Below are 20,814 nucleotides of genomic sequence, written 5' to 3' on the forward strand. Positions count from 1 at the left end.
ACTGAGCCGAGCAAAAAGACGCCCACGTCATGGAGCCACAGGGAGCGATGGACAGCTGTGAGAGGCCAGAGAGCTTCGGCGTCCGGGCCCTTAGGCTGTTTTGATCAGCCCCAACAATCCCTGTAAAGGGCTAAGTGAGGGGTGGGTGCCCGGGCATATCCAGTTAAAAGTCTAGCCCGTTACTACGGAGTGCAGCTTATCGAAAAGCTCGGCGGGTTTTTGGTGACTTCACGTTAGGTGCGCAGTATGGTCTCGGCAATCTTGCTGTTTATGGGTTCTCTAGGTTGGTCAGTACTTATGGCGAGAAATAGGCAAGCGAGCCGGGTAACCCAACGACATATCTGCTTGTTGCTTTTGCTCTTCCAACAACACATTGCATCTCAAATCACCAATTAGGACAGCCTTTCCAAAAGCTGCCACTGAAAAGCAGATACTCGACTCATAAAAGGTGTCGACTCTGCAAGACGCTACTGGCTAGAACGGTTTGATTTCTTGAACTTTTTCACATCATGCGTACAACTAGAGAATAACAAAAATCCATTGGTGTACCCGGCATGGCTCGATTGGATACCATCAACTTACTCATCCCTTCACAACAACATGAAAGTTCAGAAGATCTCCAATCTCAAATCCAACGCGTTGTTGTTCAAAAAGGACACTTTCGTCATGTGACTGAACGATCTCTCCTGGCTGAAGGCCTGGGCAAGGCTCCTCTCGATAGCGACAAAAAGGCCAGCCATGAAGACGATACGCAAATCGATGATGACGAACCTCAACAGAAGAGACAAGAACGACTGTGGAAGCGACGGGAAGAAATGATCGAACGCCTAAGGTGAGTTTGGAAGTTGACATCGATCTCAAAGCCCACCTAATCTTCAGCAGCTATGCTCAAAATGAAATTTTGTGCGCTTTGGATTTTGTCTCTCTCCTCATCTCAAAACAATGGATTCCAGCACAAGGCTCAATGTCACCGGCCCTCAAGGACTCAGTCCCCGTGGGCACATTAGCTGGCAGAGTTCTACCAAGAAAGCCATTATCCAGCACGGCACAACGACAGCTCACCTCGGCATCTCAAGGCTGGAGAGCCGAAAGCTTTCGTTCTGCTTCGGAAAAACTGTCTTCCGCATCAACTCGCCTTCAGAAAGGAGCGGAACGTGAAGCCGAGTATTGGGCGCAAGTCACTAAACTCACCAACCAAGGATGGATGGTATCACGACTACCGCACGACCGCAAAGCCATCGGTGTCCATTTTGGGGTTTCCCACTCTGCACCACAGTTTCGTGATCGTGGTTTCGCTTTTCTCCGCCAACTAAACGATGGAAGTGTGACACTAGATCAACGGTCCGCTCAGCGCAGTCAGAAGGCATTGGGCGTGTATATCGTTCGAGACACCGTCAAAACCGGCTTTTACCTGTTCAAACCCCAGAAGACGAGCAACCGATCAGCCGAAGACGAAGACGACATCACACAACAAATCATGCAGATGCGCGACTCGTTATTCGAAGAGGAGCTATTCTACGAAATATGTCGCGAAGCACGCACCGTAGCAAATCAAGGCGTTCACATCCGCGCCCAAGCGGTCGATGTCGCCGTCGGGACCAAATACCAACTTTCCTTGGTCTTCGGAGAAGATTTGGACGCCGTTATATCCACAAACACCGAAGACAACCTCATCGCCGAATTCGTGGCTGTATCTCTCAGGTTGCTCTTGAATGCTGCGCACGAACAAAATCTTGCGAAGAGATCGCGCAAAGCTGCCCCCTTGACACTCAAACCCCGACATTCACCAGAATATGCACTCATCCGACCGATTCTAGCACACCTGCGTCACCGCGCCGAAGCCATTGCTTTCTGGACCGATTGTAAAGAGATTGTTCGTCCTTTTGCGAAGGCTGGACTACAAGTGACGCTCGACATTGAAAAATCCACCACCAAGGCGTTCGAGGCATTGAATATCGAAGCACCCTCCACATTCCTTTCGGAGATTATGATTCCAGCCAAGAGTCGTTTCAAGATTGGACTGACACAGAACAAGGCTTTCGAAATAGGTCTCGCTACGTTCCTGGGTCCGCCTCTCTTTGGATCTCGGTATGAGATTTCCGGTCTAGACTTTGGATTTGTCACGGTGCCACTTGCGCATCCTGAGACGAGAGAGGCTGCGGTCCAGGCTGTGTACCAGATGTTTACACTGGGTCTTGTTTCACACATTGAGAGCTTAACCAAGCGAATCTCCGACGGTTTGTCGAATGATGCAAGAAAAGACAACGCAAAGAAGTGGGAGGTGTCTCTGCCTCATAACGGAGAACTGACTCTCTGCGTTGCAGGAGATCCGGTCAGAAAGATCGTCGCGTCAGTACGACCTGGACTGATTGTTGTCCAGACAAGGAGTTTGGAGAGGGGAACCTCCAAACATGAGATTTGGTCATGGACTTCTGACGGCTGCTTCAGCGCTGGAGGTGTCAATGGCGCAGTTAACCCAGTGACCACATTCAACGAAGTTGTCACCAAGATTTTGGATACCAGCTCTTAAAAGGAAACCCTACCATTTGAATCTATGCGGCAGAATTCCCACTTGATTGGAGTAGGTGGCGGTCCCAGCTTCGGTACTGGCGTCGATGGTGCACCTGCGGCTGGTAGTCTATCGAGCTAGATTCACTATCTACCACGTAGTAATACATCTTCCTTGTTCTCTAATGAGTCTTCCTATAAGAATTGTCTCTTTGGGCACCCGTTCATCTCATTCCGGTTGCCCAAAGCAGGAAGACTGAATGTCATGGATTCTTGGCGTCGATAGACTTCAAAAGCGGCGACAGGCACCTCCGCATATGTAACGACCGACATTGAGATGCTCCTCCCTTTGTGATACAAAATAACTCTGGTGCTACGTGGCATCTGTCTTGATTGTCGACTTCGTGGGCATCCCTCGCCTCCTATACTATCTCTGACATAATTGATCCCTTTCTCACCGTAGTGCAGCTTTCGAGATGACTACCAGGTATCGTGTTGAGTGCATGTCGTTGACCACCCAGTCCATAAATCCCTTGCTAATTGACGATAGATGCTTTAAAGGCGAGTCCAGAACCGGAGATTGCACATGAAATTTCATTGCTAACTGCTTGCGGATATAGACTCATCGGCGAGATCAATTCGTAAGTGAGCAACCTCGTGAAGTAAGTTGACCAAAACTAACGTTGAATAGATCGAATGGATCAAGGTGAGGATCAGCTTTCCCAGCCAATGCGGCTTCACAGAAAGAATTTGCCGTTCATGTATGACTAATATCACCACAAAGGGTCTCCTGGCTGTCCCCTTCGTGCTCAACTCACAGCCAGCCGTTGACTATGACGATGCCAAAACCCAAAGCCTCGACACCATGGCGAGATCAGCACGTCAGAGATATGCGGAGATCTTTCGAGATGTTGAAGATCTAATCATTGATGAGAGTAAGGCTTGCATTGCCGACGACTACGTGATGCTAACCGGGTTCAGTCAACCATCAGGCTTCCCCGAACACCAAATCTAAGCTCAATATGTTAGTACCGACCATCTCAGCATTCTTCACACCACTCGCGCTGGAAGATGCATTTTATCACCAGGACTCGATACGAGCCATCTCTTCTCGGCGGTTTGTGGCCCCCTCATTCAACGACATCAGGCTCATCCTCAATACCGCACAAATCATGGCTATGATGCGGCCCAAGCTATACCGCTCACTCAATGTGAAGCTTTCTCCTGGCTTGGAGTTGCTGACATTCGATGGTGATGTAACGCTGTACGAGGATGGCGCATCTCTCCACTCACCAGAAGCTAACCCCGTCATTTATCGACTGCTGCATTTCCTCGCCCATGATGTCCGCATCGGGATCGTCACGGCAGCAGGATACACTCAACCAGAACGTTATTTCGATCGCTTGTCTGGGCTGCTGGTGGCCGTGAAACAGTCTACCACACTGACACCTAAGCAAAAATCTAACCTCATCATAATGGGTGGAGAATCGAATTTTCTTTTGGTATTCGACGAGAAGGCAGAGCATTGTCTACGATATGTACATCGACGAGAATGGGTGATTGACGCCATGAGGGATTGGTCCGAGACTTCTATGCAGTCACTCTTGGACGTAGCGGAAGCCGCCTTCCATTCGTGCATTCGAACCCTACACCTACAAGCCAAGGTCCTCCGAAAAGAAAAGGCGGTCGGGATCTACGCCGCAGATCAGTCTCAAAAGCTCACCCGAGAACAACTGGAAGAAACTGTCTTGGTGGTGCAGCAAGTAGTCGAGTCTACGATAAGTGCATCCAGTACTGGCGAACCAGCTCCGCACGCCAGCATTCCATTTACGGTGTTCAATGGCGGAGCGGATGTCTTTTGTGACATCGGAGACAAATCATTGGGGGTTCAAGCATGCCAGAAATGGTTTGGAGGCATCCTGCCATCTCGGACACTGCACGTAGGCGACCAGTTCTTGAGCGGAGGAGGAAATGATTTCAAAGCACGTAGTGCTTGTTGTTGTGCCTGGATCGCCAGTCCTGCGGAGACGGTGTCGTTATTGGATGAGATGATAGCATTGCAAGCGAAGGTATCGTAAATGGGAACAGACAATAATGACATTGAAATGATCATCGAATTCTATTGCTTTGTAGATATTTACGGAGAACGGAATACGGAGTGACTATTCAGAGAGCCATGTGGATATGTGAATGCAGGACACGTGCTGTTCTCGGAGCTGGAAAACTTATATCCGAGAAATCAAATGGCCCTGAGCGTGTTCAGGAGACCGGCCAACTGCAACTGCCACCAACAACCCAACTTGTTCGTGGCCCCCAGTCGATACGAGACCTTACAGCCGTCATCATCTCCATGTCCTCTCATTGTCACTTTCTCTTCTTCTAGATCCGACAGTGATGGGCTCCAAACCCTTTCGGAGAATGCGTCAGTGACCAACGTCCTAACGGCCCTCCTCAGCCCACCACCGACCCGTCCGGACACGTCCTGCCTCGCGTGCAGATGGTCCATTTGCATCCTCGCTCAAGATGTCGTCCATGCGAGGCCTTGTTCAGTTCATAGCCGACCTCCGAAATGCCAGAGCCCGAGAACTGGAGGAAAAGCGCATCAACAAGGAATTGGCCAACATCAGACAGAAATTCAAGAGCGAGAAGTTGGATGGATACCAAAAAAAGAAGTATGTGTGCAAGCTGCTTTACATCTATATTCAAGGGTACAATGTCGACTTCGGACACCTCGAGGCTGTCAACCTCATTTCCGCTACCAAGTACTCCGAGAAGCAGATTGGCTACCTAGCAGTCACTCTCTTCCTTCACGAGCAACATGAATTATTGCACCTGGTGGTCAATAGTATACGGAAAGACTTGTTGGATCACAATGAACTCAACAACTGTCTGGCATTACATGCCGTTGCCAATGTCGGAGGCAGAGAAATGGGAGAAGCCCTGGCTGCGGATGTCCACCGACTTTTGATTTCTCCTACCTCCAAGTCTTTTGTGAAGAAGAAGGCTGCATTGACCCTGCTTCGGCTTTACCGGAAATATCCAGGCATTCTTCAGGCGGAATGGGCAGAAAGGATAATATCCTTGATGGATGATCCGGACATGGGAGTGGTGCTGTCTGTGACCTCTCTGATAATGGCGTTGATCCAGGACCACCCTGAAGCATACAAAGGAAGTTATATCAAGGCCGCCCAGAGGTTACGGAAGATTGTCGTTGACGGCGACATTTCGCCAGATTACCTTTATTACAAGGTGCCTTGCCCGTGGATTCAAGTAAAGTTCTTGAAGCTGTTGCAATACTATCCTCCCTCAGAAGACTCCCACGTTCGAGATATCATTCGAGAATCTCTGCAAGCTGTTATGGCCGCAGCCACAGAAGCTCCCAAGAACGTCCAACAGAACAATGCGCAGAATGCGGTTCTATTCGAGGCTATTAACCTCCTCATCCATCTCGATACCGAACATCAGTTGATGATACAGATTTCCTCCAAGCTGGGCCGTTTTATCCAGTCACGAGAAACAAACGTACGGTATTTGGGACTGGATGCTATGACTCACTTCGCCGCAAGATCTGACACTCTTGACCCCATCAAAAGGCATCAAAACATCATTATTGGGTCTTTGAGGGATCGTGATATTAGTGTCAGGAGGAAGGGGCTGGATTTGCTTTATAGCATGTGCGACACAACGAATGCGCAGCCTATCGTGAACGAACTCTTGAAGTACCTGCAATCTGCAGACTTTTCTATACGGGAGGAAATGACGTTGAAGATTGCCATCTTGACAGAAAAGTACGCGACCGATGCACAGTGGTACATCGATATATCTCTCCGACTGTTGGCAATGGCCGGTGATCATGTCAGCGACGAGGTGTGGCAGAGAGTGGTGCAAATAGTCACCAACAATGAGGAGCTGCAGCCTTATGCAGCACAACACATTTTTGAATATTTGCGAACTGAAAACTGCCACGATACTCTGGTCAAGATTGCCGGGTACATCCTCGGGGAATTTGGGCATTTGATTGCAGACAACAAAGGCTGCAGTCCGATTGAGCAGCTGATGGTCCTGCAGAACAAGATGATTTCGGCTCCTGATGCGACGAGAGCACTATTACTCTCAACTTTTGTCAAATTTGTCAACCTCTTTCCCGAGATTAAACCACAGCTGCTTCAGATGTTCCAATTTTACAGCCATTCTCCGGATTCAGAATTACAGCAAAGAGCTTGCGAGTACTTGGCGATTGCAACGATGCCCACCGACGATCTTCTGAGGACGATCTGTGATGAAATGCCACCATTCTCCGAAAGAGCATCAATCTTGCTTCAAAGGCTGCACAAGAAGAGTGTTGGAATCAGCGAGCGAAGGACGTGGCTCGTGGGTGGAAAGGATGCCAACGCTGATAAGCAGGAGGTGCTGCTCGCCCAACAAACAGGGCTCAAACGAACCTTTACAACCATCGTGAATGGAGGAGCAAAATCCAACGCCAACGGCACAGGCGAGAGAAATGTTACGAACGGAACAGGCACCGCATCAAAAGATCTCGAAGGTCTTGACATGAACGGACACACAGACGATGCTCCAGTTACGAATCTAGCCGATGCTGCTCATCTCTCCCCTGATTGGGAGATTGGGTACGAACAGATGTACTTTGCCAATGAAGGTGTCCTCTATGAAGATCCGCAGATTCAGATTGGTATGCGAGCTGAATATCGTGGTCACCTGGGAGTGGTAAAGCTGTACTACACCAACAAAGCATCCTTTGCTATAGGATCTTTTACCACGACACTGGACAACAAATCTGCACCGGCGTTGAAGATCGACACGAAGAGTCTTCCTGACTCCAATGTCGGCGCAGACTCCCAAGTGCAACAGACGATAGTATGTACATCCATTGCACCATTCTCGGAATCGCCCACGATCCGGATATCATATCTTGCCGGAGCATTACAGGGGTACACACTCAAACTGCCCATTCTGGCTCATCGGTTTATGGATCCATCCGAACTTTCAGCCGAGGACTTTTTCAAGCGGTGGCGACAGATTGGCGCAGGAGCGTTGGAAGCACAGAGCACATTTGGTCTTCGGACGCCAGCAACTGAGATGAGTGATAAGTTCACTCGCGAAACTGTGCTGGGGTTCCGATGGAGAATTCTGGACAATGTCGATCCGAATCCGAAGAATATTGTGGGCTGCGCAGTTCTACAGCTCGAGAAGGGCAAGACGGGATGTTTGTTACGCTTGGAACCGAACCACCAACAGAAGGTATGTTTTCGGAGTTCATGATCGATCGAGATGGACATGGTTTACTAACTAGGATGACAGATGTTCCGCCTAACAATTCGCGCCACCCAAGAAACTGTGCCAGGCATATTGTTGGCAATGATGCAGGAACGCCTTGCTCGAGGTCCATGAAATGGCCGTATCAAAGATCCTCTGGTCGGGACCCGTGACAAACGGCATGAGACCATGTTGACGAAGATTCTACAAGTTGTAGGAGAGGCATGAGTTGATCGGGATTTACGCACATCACAACCCAGGTCGCCGTCAGAGATTATATATCCCACTCCTGGGCTTCTGACGAAAATATCACAAACTTCTTTTCGATGTAAAATCATAATGTTATTCAATTGCCTCTTTCGGCCCTTTTTCTTTATCCTTCTGGTAACTTCCTGCAAGGTGCATTAATGCTTTCTCGTCATCTCTAGCAGAGCATATAGCATTTGGCATAGCATGCCACTCCGTGCCCGTTTAAGCACTTTAGCACTTTGGTTCCATACCGGGACAATCTAGAACCTATAGACCCCAGGTACCAAGGTCCCGTCAGCACTCTCGGCGGCGCCGATGCTCTCCAGGATCCTGGCCTGGATCATCTCGATGGTCGGGGGACCCTGTTGACCCGGCGACTTTTTGGTGGGGTCGGCGATCAAGACGGCCAGGGGTTTGACCTGTTCGATGACCTCGGTGATGGCTTGGGAGTCTGCCGGTTCGAAACGGCCGATGACGACGAGAGAGACGTCGGTGCGTGGTGTATCACCAGTAGCGTTGGCTCCTTGACCGCTCGAAGGGATGACCTTTTCTCCGCTCAACAAAGCCGGGATCTCTGTGAGGGCGGCTTGGGTGTTGGAACAGACATGGACGACTGTTTTTTTTTGGTAAGAGAGGGGTTGAGATTAGGCTGTTGCTTTTGATGTTGGGGGGGTCAGGAAGAGGGAATGAGGGTGTGAGAGTGAGAAAGAGGAAGTCTATCGTGTGTAGTGATAAAAGGGAAACTCTTTACCTTCTATTTTATGAGCAAGGTGTTCACTCAAGTGCTTGGTGTGAGAAGGATCCGTGCCGCATAGAACAGCCGCTGGTCTCATTTTGGGCCTGGTGGGTGGGTAGGTACGTAGTATGTGTGGGTGTATGCGTACTTGTTAGGTGTATAGGTATCTGTGGCGAGTGATTGTGGTATGTTTGGTGTTTGTTGACACTTTGAATAGAAGGTCTTGTTTCGGTCTAAATCCAAGGTAATCTGAAGGAAAGATACGAGAACAAAAACGAGAACAAAAACCGGACACCGATAGAAGGTCATACAAGTAATTCGGGTTCTGCGATAAAGTAGTACCAATTCTCTGTAGTGGGACAAGAAAAGGATTCCGAATGTATGTTTCCCTTTAATGGTAAATTACTCCGTTAAGGCCAGTGCCAGTCAGTCTTATCATCCCGCATGTCGTGCCGCGGAGGGAGAGAGAGACACACACACCATTCGTACGCGCGACGACCAGGACCAAAAAAAATAAACCACGGGTGGCTGCATATATTTTGTTGGTTTTGTTTCTCTTTCTGGTCTCCCCCTGCATGAGCTGAAAAGGAGTAAGGAGTAAGGGGATGAATGATCATCATCATCATCATCTCGTACGGGAACAAAGTACGGATCCTGTGATGAGTCGGTCAAACCTTTTTTTTTCTCGTTCTTCTTCCTGGCTTGCATTGGTGGCGTTCAAGCCAGTTTGGCCGATTAAAGTACACAAAAGGCTCATTGAAATAGCCAACTGAACTCTCAATGCCTCGAAAGTAGGGTCTAAGTCAATCCTGTATGCAGGTGAGATTGCAAGGGGCAAATAGAGAAAAAGAGAGAGAGAGAGTTGACGTGGTACTGTGTGGTGTGGCCTCTAGCAAAGACCAGCAGCAGCTCAACAACCAATTGGGGGGAATTCTACTCTTACAGTGTGGCCTTTTGGGTACTTGACATCCAGTCCGTAATGGCAATTTTTGGTTGGGACGTTTTTCTTTCGCTCGAGCCTCGCATTTTTCACAAAAAGTACCAAACAAACACTCTGGACTCGTCCACACCCAAACGGTGGAGCTCGGGGTCATTACAAAGAAGGACCCCAAAGCCCGGATCAATACATCTAGACCCTCGCTCCCCATGGAGGAGGTAGTGGCCAAAGTCTTATGGCTGGGGATTCCTGTACGGTTATCCGCCCATGTTCTAGATGGTTGAAAATTACAAGGTATGGGTCCAATATTGTGTGTGCACTGGCCATCGAGGCTACAATAAAAACAAAGCATATCGAGATAAAATCGAGACCATGCGAAACTGGAGTCCCGACCCAAGATCTGGGGGGTCTGTGAACATTGTCCGTGCCTCCTATGACATGGTGGTGGTTGTTACAGTATATCCGCAACCGCAGCAGCAACCGTCTTTCTGGGCTCTGGTATTGTATAAATATTTAGGAGACAGGCGATCTCTCCTCGCCAGGTTTTCCTCTCACGAACCTATTCAATCACCCTTTGACCATTGAGAAGAAAAGAAAGAAAGAAAAAGGGTCGACATCATGAAGAAGACTTTCTTGACCATTCTTGCCCTCATAGGAACCGGGTAAGTAGGGCTCGTCTCACAAAAGAGCCATCACGACTTGTGGCGGGTGTACGAGAATCAACCGACTGACTTCTCAACGTTTATAGGCTCTGTTTCGATCATTGCGTCTGCACCGACGACTCGCAGAGCACGGCAGATGCGACCACCCTGTCGGTGTGCGCCGACCCGGGCTCGATCGAGACAGGAATCTGGCCGGTATACTTTTACGGCGACGGATGTCCGGATGAAGACGGCCTGGAGATACAAGACGGCCAGGTATGTTTACGAGCCCTGCAAGAAAGAAAAAAAATGAAGCTGACACTTTACGTTCCCACCGCCCCAAAAGTGTTATAGTCCCGCAACCTGTTTGAATGACGACAAGTTCCTCACGGCGTGTATCAATGCTGGGGCGACGGGAGCCCGCTGCTGGCAGGAAGATTAATGAGTCATGCATATGGTATCAGGTCCGGGCGGAGGAGGGAGCAGCTGGTGTGGTTAGACGAGAGGTTCGGTATCACATGGAATTGAGATGTACATAACACGGCGTCGGTAATTTTTGAGAAGAATGCGGTAATTCAGGGTGTTGATTTTCGTCCGTGGTTTTGAGCAGATGTAGTCAAGTTTCATTCGCACGTCTAAATAACTGTGGTACCGCGTGGTCATATATGAACGTTCTGATCTAAGAGGAAGCCCCCAAGGTCCTTCCCATCTCTTCGCCTCGACTCGTCGCTGCTTTGACGGCCTTGTCTACGATGTCGGCGAATCCAGACGCGTCGAAACTCTTCAAAGCTGCGTCAGTGGTGCCGTTCGGGCTCGTCACGTTCTTCCGGAGCTGGGCCGGTTCCTCGGAAGATTCGACCAACATCTTGCCGGCACCAAAACAGGTCTGCTTGGCCAGGCGGGTCGCTTGCTCCGTCGAAAGTCCCAATCCGGTTGCGCTGGTGATTAGGTGTTCCACGAGTGCGAAGAAGTATGCTGGGCCCGAACCTAAAAAACAAGCGCACACACACGCAGTGGTTGTGAGTAAAGAGGACAAAAGACCCAGGCCAGCGCTTGGAGATGAGAAATGAAGTCAAGACATACCAGAAAGTCCGGTGACGACGTCAAGAAGTTCCTCCTTGTCCACCCATTCGACCGCCTTGCTGACACTGCCCAGCAAGGCGGTGGTCAGGTCCTTTTCCGAATCGGTCACGTCGCGACTCGCAAAAAGACCCGAAGCGCCCTCGCCCACCAGTGCCGGGGTGTTGGGCATGACACGGACCGTGTGTGGTGTGTGGCCATCGCCCAATTTCAACCACTGCTGTAGACTGTCCAGGGTGATTCCCGCGGCGATGGAGATTACCAGGGGAGGGGGACTCGTTCTTTGCGCCGTCCAAGCACCGCCGAGCTCTCGACAGACGTCCTTGGCCACCTGAGGCTTCACGGCCAGGATGACAATGTCGGCCTCTTGTGCGGCTTCGACGTTGGAAGCCGTCGTGTGCACACCGAGCTTCTTCATCTTGTCCCGGTTGACTTCCCACGGCTCCGAGACGTATATCTTTTCCTCAGACATGTCTTTGGCCAACAACCCTCCGATTATGGCGGCCGCCATGTTCCCACCGCCTATGAAGGCTACCTTTGAGCCTTGTAGTTGGGAAGTCATGATTGATGATGTCGAGGTTTGTAGTTTATTTGGTGGTCAATGAGGGTTATCTTATTAACAGTTTCTGGCTCGGGAGGTGCTTTCTGATGTGTGCAGTAATGGTTGCCATGATTCGCCGTAATTGCGCCTCGCAGAGTCTTGTGTTGGGCCGTAGAAATGTATAGAGGTCTATAGATAAGATAAGGCAGAGGTGGGCAAAGCACACATCCACAAGTTGAAGTCCCTGAGAGAGGCTCAGCCTCAGCCTCAGGGACGCTTAGGTGGTAACGGCCAAGTAGGTACAGTACTTCTTCCCCCCTCCCATGGACCTTGTGTGCAGAGTTTCCCTTTTGTGCCACGAAACATCGCGTTCGGCAACGCGCGAGAGAGTTGCGTGTGTTTGCAGATCTCGTATCGATGCCCTGCATGCTGCACACTCGGGGAGAAAAGGGAGTATCGGGCGCAGACGAGTTACCTCATTGATAAGGCAAACAAGCGGTGCCAGAATGACCCAGAAGTTCGTGGAGCCTGACTAGATTGCATCAGTTGTGTTGGGTCTTCAATGCAAGGTACAATAACGCTCCGTAAACTGGTCGTTCATCCGGTCGGCAATAATGTTTCTGATGCACGGTACTACTTCACTTGCATCGACTGAGGCTGCGCGTGACAGCGAGTGCCCGAGGCGAGCGAATCGGTGGTCGTGGATCCTTCAAGGCGGGCTAGTGGGCTGCTGCACGGCAGTACTTCGTAATGGCGTGCATGTAGTAGAGTCAAACTAAAGGAATGGTCCAGCCCTGGACATGTCGCGACTCTTCATTGGCAAAAGGCCCAGAAGAAGGAATAAAGGAAAATGATGTGAATAGACGAACTGACAAATGACGGTTTGACCGGTTCCTACCTAGAGGAGGGTGACTGCAGGCACGAGAGTCTCCATCCGATTCTTCTCATGCAGGTCTTGAGGTACTTTTCCTAGTTTTACAAAGATACGGAGTTACCGATGAGGAGATACGAGTTACACTATACGGAGCATTTTTGGTATGGGTGCCCAGATAATTCGCGTCGATGCTCTTTGTCAGTCTGCAAAGTGCCAACCCGCCAGGTGACTCGTGATGAGCGTATCCTCAGCAAAAATCTTTCCGAGGGCCGAGGGAGAGGGGTCAAGAGAGAGAGAGAGAGAGAGCGCACAAGTATGTGTGTGAGTGTGTGAGTGTGTCTACTCTCAAACCCGCGCAATCTGCCCGAATGGACCTTTTGTCGCGGATAGATGAGAACGTGATCTCACACGCACAGCCCGTACAGAAACAAAAGTTCCGCCAAGTCTCGACATTGGGGTGGAGAGAGAGGGAAGATTGCAGGGGCTTTGGGAACGCGGCAGCAGCCAGAAAGGAGGAAAGAAACCGCTTTGGCGGGTTGCATCCATCCTTTGACGCAGCTCCACTAATAGCATTGTGCGTACAACACTGGGAAAGGTACCGAAGGGGGGCCCGCCCGTCTTCGCCTCACTCGTTCGGTGCTCGACACACTACGGGTTATCGTACTGTACTAGTAAACCTGTACAGTACTCCGTACTCCTTACTGGACTCGGACCCAGACGAGAAGCTAGGGAAAAGGCCCAGGGCGTGGTGGCCCGATCAACTCAAGCAAAGATGATGGGCGGGTTCCACCATTGGGTTGGGCGCTGTGCATTGCCGATCACCCATGGAGTCTCGTACGGAGTACAGTAGGTCTCGAATGTACAGTACATACATCCATATTCGCCGATCGCATGTGAGCTTTTGTACTGGAAGAAAATGATTTTTGATAAAACTTGTTGCCCGGAATGTTAGTTACCGCGCGTAAAGTGCGCCTCTTGCAAATACGGTATGCTTCACGGGCCACACACAGGGTTACAAGTTCAATTCAACCCCGAGGGTTGTTTCGTTAAACAAATTGCTGAGATAGACAATGAGATGTTGGGATAAAAAAATACAGCCAGGAAAGTAAAATTTGCAAGAAACAAGGAGAATGACTTTTACAATAAGGATTACTCGTAGAGTGATAGTTTGTCCATTTCGGCTCCGTATCGATAGGATAAAAATACCAAGTACCTTAGTTGCCGATATCGACAAGCGATAAGGCATAGCACCACTTACGGTACAGTGAGTACTCGGTACGCCGTACAAGATAAAGTGATCCGAATGAAAAGCACTCGTAGTCTCAATTCGAAGAGTAAGTAACATTGTAGAATGATTCATACTACAAGACAAGACTTGCGTCCTTCCTTTCTTTCTTCCAGTCTATTTCCCAATATTGTGACATAAAATAAGGATGAGAGGTCGGGAAAGTAGCCAATACCTCGGAGAACAATGGTACAACAGAGTGACCTAGTGATGATCTCGATGATCATACATACGGTCCTCTTCTCGAATGATCATCCATCGCGCGACAAAAGAAAACTGCCCCGTGCGAGGCGGTGGTATATATATAGATATGCTCGTCATAGTTTCCATGCTCTTCAAGAGTGGTGATGCTTTCCCAAATGGCCATGCCCATTCCCTAAACTCCATAATACCCTGATCAAAATTAACCACAAAGGTAGTCAGATACCAGTCTGCAAATAAACTCCGTCGCTTGGTATCATATTGGTGAAAGAACAAAAGAACAAGCAGTAGACAAGTACAAGTAGTCGAGGGGAGAGAAGGGAGCACCTGGCTCCCTTACCAACGTCCCCTTTCTACCTCCACTTGTTGTGGGCCATGCCTGATGTCCGTATAGGATCGTCTTGGGTCGCGGCGTGGTGGTGGATGACGACCACTTCACGCTTGGGGATAGGACGAGGGTCTTTGGGGCCACGAGCATCTCGTCGCGGGTTGTGATAGACTCTTTCACCGCCGCTGCTCGAGCCGGAATTGCTGTGGTAGTGAGGCATCTTGTCTGTTTGGGTGATGGTGATGATGTTTGGTTTCGTGGAAGAGGGTTGTCGAGGGTGCGACGGTGAAGGTGACGAGGCTTTGCCGGTCAGGGTGAATGCAGGGTGGGTAGAGTTGTTTGTGTCGCAAAGTGTTCGAGTGTCGTGTGAAGAAGATGGCAACACGAGTGCAGGAGGACCTCAGTCCCAGAAGTATTCCAAGGGTGACTCAGAAAAGCTAAGGCCTTCGAACCTCGTGGCGACGAGTTTCTAAAAGTGGTGATGGAGTATGGTCAAAGTGGGGTCCTCTTCCTTCAAGAATGTAGCAAAGGGGTTGTTGGATCTCGCGTGGCTGTTTGTGTTGTGTTTTGGTTCTCGACTTTGGTTGCGGTGGTCTGCCAGAGAGAGGAAGAGAGAAGAGTGTGAAATGAGAAGGATGTCGGATTGATTTATAGTACCCAATGCTCAAAAGTCACAGCGTAGGTCTCAGGCTCAGCCTGCCATAGAATGGAATGGAGGATGGATGAGTATTAGGCAGAGGAGGCTAGCATCAGGCAACTGAACTAAGCCCTGTTCATGATCCAGATGACGAGGGCGAAAGAGGAGCACCACGTAGCCAGAAGCAGAATGGAAGCAGCGGTAGTATCCGCAACAAGGCGACACACTAAACTACGGAGTAGTAAGGTTGAAGAAAGGAAGAAGGGTGGTAGCTGGAACCGTAGTGGTGGGTGGATGCGAGAACACACAGAAAGCAGGAAGGCTGAGGAGGATCCGGCTTCAGGCAGCATACTGGACGGATGGATACTCTCCCTGTTCGTCCTGGATTTAAATGAATTTCCCAGCAGGGATGGGCTTAGCACTTTTTCTCGTAAAGCCCCGTCGAATGTGTTGGACAGCCACCTTGTTGACATTGGTTCTGACAGGATTGAGTCAGACGTGCCCGTTGCCCGTCGCGCCACGGGTTGGAAATAGAACAGAAACATACGGAGTAGTGTTCGTGCCGTTACGACCGTGAACAGAGTAAACACGGGAAAGGGGGCAAAGGCAAGATGACGTGCGACAAGCAAATCAAGGACAAGGGAGGGAGTGAAGAGAGAGGGTGTGTGTACATACTGTATGCAAGGCGGGCCAACCATGCCTCCGCTTGAAGCTCTGGGAGGCGCGTCCCCCAGGGAGCAGACAAGCGCTACCAGGTGAACCGGGGGCTGATGATGGGCCTGTCAGAAGCTCAGAAGCTCTACCATAAGAGACCCTGTTCGCCCCGAAGCCCACTATACCAAAAGCACCACCAGAAATCGCCCTATCGTAGAGTCAGCGTTCCTGCAGCAAAGACGGTCCAAACCAAAGTTCCCACTGACATGGCATTTTCGCCACTCCGTCTGGGTCTCAATGAATCAGTGCCAGCAACTTTCTTACCGCCGAAGCGTCGCCAGGGGAATTGCCCAAACAACTCCAGCCCGTGGCCGGTAGGTTGGCGTTCTGCTTTGAAACGCCCGGAGCAACCGTGCATATCGCTGTCAGAGGCCGGGCCAAGAGCAATCTGACACGCGGTTTCACACGCCTCACACTCTTTCTCACGGAGTACACTATGCCGGAGTATGGAGTTCACTCGTTGCTGAGCCACGGCTCCAGTGTTCTTCTCTTGCTGCTGTACTCCGCGCTGCGCCACATCTCGTGGTTGTTCTTTCTCCCACTCACTTCTGCATATGCTGTTTGTTGTCCGGCCAGAAATTCCCGGCTCGTCCAGTTGTTGCATGACTATCGGCCCAGCCATGACTTACTGTGCCGGAGCAAACAAAAAAATCTCTTCCACGTAGTCGATCTCTGTACTTTCTGGGGTTGGTAAGTGTTGTCGTCGACGCCCAACTGTGGATGCGCCTGGTAGTGCGAATTGGTCTCAGAGCCCCAGCATGAACGCCACCCATGGACCTCACGCTCGCCAAGCTCAGAGTCAAAGTATCATTCTACACAGTCGGAAACCCGCTTCCCAAGACAAGATTGTCCCACGTCGATCATTCTCAGGTTGACTTCAAGGTGAGGCGAGAACCGAAGCGAATTCCCGCTAGGCGTCAAGTGGTCTATGTTTGGACACATCACGTGGAGTTGCTCTTCCGCATCAGAGCAGAAGAGAATTCCTCCTGAATGCCGATTATAACCGTGGAATCTAGGAGAACAATCAGCCAGAAATCTAAGCGACTTGATCTCAATCCCTGCCTATCTCCCCAGATTACAGAACTCCTATGTGAAAGCATACGGTGTGAAGTGTCCGTTTCTGCCCAACGACGGTGCAGATCGGCAGGACTTTGGATCAGACACCCGCTCATGTGCAACCCGGACTACCTCTAGCGCAACTCACGTTTCCTCGGGACATGAGAAAGGTGTCTGGTCGCTTGCGAGCACACAAGCAACGACGATCAATGCGTGAGCGACGTAGTTGGTCACACGCCCAACGTATTCGAGCGTACTTCTACGAAGTAAACTCAATTCAAACATGCCGGAGCCATGTTCAATTGCGTGCCTTCTTCTGCTTTGCTTGGCCTCAAAGTTTAGTCCGAAATAGCCAGGCTAGGTACAAAGTACTAGGGGAGGTTGCCTAGTGCAAGCATGGTGAGCCATGACCCTGCCACCTGCTCAACAACTGAATTCTTTTGCCCACCCGAAGACGTTGAGAACTCGGGCGCAATCAAGTGTGCGTGTTGTCATTTCGAGACCCTTACTTGAGACTCTGGATCTAGCAGAAGCTTCGGTACGTGGCATTTCTTCATGAGGGAGATTCTGCCGGAATCCTCCAGGCATCTTCCCAGGAAGCCGAAGCCCCATTCCCCCAGCAGCTTTTCACCGTCAAGGACGTGGGCAGTATTCCATCACACCACCTCAAGCAACAGAGGATTGCTCTCGGTGCCCAATGCCGGTCATATCTGGCGATCTTCACCAAAGCAGGACGTCAACTTCCCGACAATAGGGTAGGTATCCAAGAGACTACCTCGCGGTTCCTTCAAGCTGGATTCCATGGGCGCCTTTTCTCGAGACTATGACGTCTTTGGGGAGGTTTGGTATCCATGATAGGTCTCTATCACTCGCTCTTTCGCGCTTGAAGCACGCTGCCCTGCATAATTCGAGGCTTGCCCTTCGCCCAAGTGAGGCGGGGTGGAGAAGAGTTCGGCAGACGTCAATCGGACAGCGCCCGTTGCCATGGTCAGGGTTCCTTTCACGGGGCACTGTGTAGCTGCACGCTGACCTCGCCAGTAGCGGCCTGCTTCGCCATCAGTGAGCATTGTGCCAGTCGTCGGCAGACGCGGCTTTTCCGACAGCTAAGATTTGTTGCTCTGTTTGAGTCCGGCTTGCATCGAGACACCCCATTCTCCTACGACTCATCACTTGACATGATGGTCTCCAGCCCGGAGCTGTTTATTGTCTATGAATGATGTCAGTTGCTCAGCCCATGAACATATCGCGTCATACAATCAGCGGCAAACGATTCCAAATCACCGATTATTACTGGAAAGAAGAAGTCCACTCGATGCTCAGGCGCATCCCTGCCGGGCATTATTTGTGAAGGGCACCGAGGATCCTCCTATTCGTCCATTTTACAGATACCTCATATATTCAAGCCGTGAGTTTGTTGTCACCAACCAACATGAAACGATCCTTTCCTCTACCTCCGTGCCGCAATGGTCAAAACGTCCCCCTTTCAACCAACATGAAACGATCCTTTCCTCTACCTCCGTGCCGCAATGGTCAAAACGTCCCCCTTTCAACCAACAGGGAAGTCAGTCAGGTCAAACTGGATGGCTCTCCTGCAGGCGACTTGAGTTTACCCGAGGAGGAAGATGAAATTGGGTAGAGAAAGAGGGCCAGGGTCCAACAACCAAAGAGGGATATCAATTTGAAGGAAAGAGGACTCAGGTCCAACGATCGGAGGATAACCACCTACGTACCCCAAACACCAAACAGGTCTATCGTCACAACAACAATATCGGTAGGTCAGTTCAAGCCTTCATAATGTTCATTTCTGAAATGAGTATCAATGATGGTGGTATCAAGAAGATTTGTCAGCCGGGAAAGCGTCAACAATCGGGGAACTCCAGAAAGTATTAAAGACATTATCATGGTATTATTTACACAAGCCGGTCAATCACCAGTATCGGACCTGGACCATGTCTCATGATGCAGAAAGCCATCTATGCCAATGTGGTATGAAACCTCGATGCCCAATGTAACTGAATTGCAACGCCAGAGAGACGATACCTTCAATGTATGATTTACAGGTATGCAACAAGACCCAAGAGAAGACCTCCCATCATTCCAGTAGCTGGAACAGCATAGCTGCCAGCAGCGCCGTTGTCGGATGAAGAAGTGCTGGTTGCAGTGGCACCGGCAGAAGTCGCACTGCCGGCAGCGCCTGTAGCAGCTGTGCTTGCAGCGCTCACGGCGCTAGACTCGGCCGAGTGTGCACTGGAAAGAATGCTGCTAATCTGGCTACTGACGCTGCTTCTCACGGATGGAGCCTCGCTGGCAGCGCTTGAGGCGAGGCTTGAAGCCAGAGATTCGGCGGAAGAGATGATGCTTGTTGCGTCCGATACGGCTGATGAGACCGCCGATTGCACCGCGGTTGCGCCACTGCTGCCGACCGAAGATACCACGGAAGCTGCATCAGACGCAACGCTTCCTACAACAGATGTACCCTCTCCGACTGCTGAAGTGGCGACTGATACTGCCGAGTCGATGATTGAACCAAGGTCTTGAGCGGATGCGACTGCGGCAAAGGCCACAAAGATGGGCTTGGAGAAATGCATGGTGTTGTAGTTGTTGAAGGGATTGATGGATGAAGGAGGTCTTTAAGTCAAGCGCAGGACTGGTTGTCTAGTGTATGTTGAACCGAAAGGGAATGGAATCAAGGGTTGACGTGAGAGTGTAAGTAAGTGAATTGTGTGATTCTATCCGACAATATCGAGTTGGAATGGATGACGAGAGTTTCTTTTATGTGTCTATTGCAAATGATCGCTGAACTTAGTCGGCGGGCCTGATGAAACAAGCCACAATGAATGAGGAAGTCAGCGACGTGGTGATCCTCCCTCAGCCTCGACGAGGCCTAGGCAACCATACTGCTAAAGGTAACGTACTGCGCTCGTAGCTTGTATGCGGCTGTAAGGCTGCGGACCCTCTTTCTCCTTTCTCAATTTGCCGTTGTCCGATCGACTTTACTGGTCACACTCGTAGTTCTGGTACTCGTACAGTACTCGTAGAGAATGTTGACTACTCATACGGAGTAGTTTCGTTACTGGATCTCGTGGTGTCTAATGGTCGCCATCCGGGCAGCTGGTGTTACAAGCTACAGGGTGGATCGTTGCTAAGGGATTCTGTCGACTCAGCCTCATTTAACTGACATCGACGTCATCATTTGGCCTTCGCACGCAAGTTTACGCGTCTACGGTGCAGCATTCAGCCTTTTTGACAATGAGCAATACTTTGGAACATTAGGACTCCAGGGCAGCTTTTTACTACTGCGAATCACTTGCGCTTTCAACTGCACCAACACTTTTGCTACTATTATTATTACTTCCCTCTGGAGCATCAACTCGTCAAATTGGTTCGGTCTCGATACACATCTCGTTGGAAAAACAGCATGACTCTATAATGACTTTATTTATTGTACGGAGTACATCTTCATGACATTCTCGCAGAACCCATTTTTTTAATCTCTGACTCTCCATCCAAGGGGTTACTGGTGGCATCAGACCTTCTCGAGCCGACCAGTCCGTCGACGATCTTGCTTCCTTCACCCACTCAGATGGATGATCACTTGTTTCGACCATAGTATACGCGCACTTCATCTTACAGGACCGTGGGATATTCTCCTGCTGCTGCTTCTGCTAACCTTGGACATCTACAGCAGAAGTGATAGGGCGACCACCAACTACAGTACTCGTACTCTGATTATGTCTAGGTACAACGTGTCGA

General features: G+C 50.2%; 8 protein-coding genes across 8 annotated transcripts; 4 read left to right on the forward strand and 4 right to left on the reverse strand.

Annotated features, from left to right (window-relative positions):
• The first annotated feature begins 341 nt into the window (after positions 1-341).
• On the forward strand, positions 342-2,670 carry PV06_05585 (uncharacterized protein). Its single transcript, XM_016406606.1, has 2 exons — positions 342-832; positions 883-2,670. Exons 1-2 carry the CDS (start codon positions 555-557, stop codon positions 2,528-2,530), a joined length of 1,926 nt encoding a protein of 641 aa, XP_016262210.1. The 5' UTR covers positions 342-554; the 3' UTR covers positions 2,531-2,670.
• A 601-nt stretch (positions 2,671-3,271) lies between these two features.
• On the forward strand, positions 3,272-4,586 carry PV06_05586 (uncharacterized protein; the record flags this gene model as incomplete). The annotated part of the gene is made up of 2 exons (XM_016406607.1): positions 3,272-3,443; positions 3,490-4,586. The coding sequence occupies 2 exons, from the start codon at positions 3,272-3,274 to the stop codon at positions 4,584-4,586; spliced, it is 1,269 nt and encodes a 422-aa protein (XP_016262211.1).
• A 221-nt stretch (positions 4,587-4,807) lies between these two features.
• PV06_05587 (uncharacterized protein) lies at positions 4,808-8,143 on the forward strand. Its single transcript, XM_016406608.1, has 2 exons — positions 4,808-7,767; positions 7,828-8,143. The coding sequence occupies exons 1-2, from the start codon at positions 5,032-5,034 to the stop codon at positions 7,915-7,917; spliced, it is 2,826 nt and encodes a 941-aa protein (XP_016262212.1). The 5' UTR covers positions 4,808-5,031; the 3' UTR covers positions 7,918-8,143.
• Positions 8,135-9,281, reverse strand: PV06_05588 (uncharacterized protein). The gene is made up of 3 exons (XM_016406609.1): positions 9,248-9,281; positions 8,783-9,156; positions 8,135-8,644 (listed from the first exon to the last, which is right to left on the reverse strand). Exons 2-3 carry the CDS (start codon positions 8,862-8,864, stop codon positions 8,292-8,294), a joined length of 435 nt encoding a protein of 144 aa, XP_016262213.1. The 5' UTR covers positions 8,865-9,156; positions 9,248-9,281; the 3' UTR covers positions 8,135-8,291.
• A 945-nt stretch (positions 9,282-10,226) lies between these two features.
• Positions 10,227-10,787, forward strand: PV06_05589 (uncharacterized protein; the record flags this gene model as incomplete). Its single annotated transcript, XM_016406610.1, has 3 exons — positions 10,227-10,366; positions 10,453-10,621; positions 10,692-10,787. Exons 1-3 carry the CDS (start codon positions 10,323-10,325, stop codon positions 10,785-10,787), a joined length of 309 nt encoding a protein of 102 aa, XP_016262214.1. The 5' UTR covers positions 10,227-10,322.
• Positions 10,788-10,945: 158 nt separating this feature from the next.
• PV06_05590 (pyrroline-5-carboxylate reductase) lies at positions 10,946-12,014 on the reverse strand. Its single transcript, XM_016406611.1, has 2 exons — positions 11,429-12,014; positions 10,946-11,332 (listed from the first exon to the last, which is right to left on the reverse strand). The coding sequence occupies exons 1-2, from the start codon at positions 11,985-11,987 to the stop codon at positions 11,025-11,027; spliced, it is 867 nt and encodes a 288-aa protein (XP_016262215.1). The 5' UTR covers positions 11,988-12,014; the 3' UTR covers positions 10,946-11,024.
• Positions 12,015-14,679: 2,665 nt separating this feature from the next.
• PV06_05591 (uncharacterized protein) lies at positions 14,680-16,627 on the reverse strand (the record flags this gene model as incomplete). Its single annotated transcript, XM_016406612.1, has 3 exons — positions 14,680-14,954; positions 15,987-16,153; positions 16,212-16,627. 3 exons carry the CDS (start codon positions 16,625-16,627, stop codon positions 14,680-14,682), a joined length of 858 nt encoding a protein of 285 aa, XP_016262216.1.
• A 2,322-nt stretch (positions 16,628-18,949) lies between these two features.
• PV06_05592 (uncharacterized protein) lies at positions 18,950-20,185 on the reverse strand. Its single transcript, XM_016406613.1, has 2 exons — positions 19,977-20,185; positions 18,950-19,876 (listed from the first exon to the last, which is right to left on the reverse strand). The coding sequence occupies exon 2, from the start codon at positions 19,647-19,649 to the stop codon at positions 19,116-19,118; it is 534 nt and encodes a 177-aa protein (XP_016262217.1). The 5' UTR covers positions 19,650-19,876; positions 19,977-20,185; the 3' UTR covers positions 18,950-19,115.
• Between the last annotated feature and the right edge of the window lie 629 nt (positions 20,186-20,814).

This window comes from Exophiala oligosperma (genome assembly GCF_000835515.1).
Source record: "Exophiala oligosperma strain CBS 72588 unplaced genomic scaffold supercont1.5, whole genome shotgun sequence".
NCBI lineage: Eukaryota > Fungi > Ascomycota > Eurotiomycetes > Chaetothyriales > Herpotrichiellaceae > Exophiala > Exophiala oligosperma.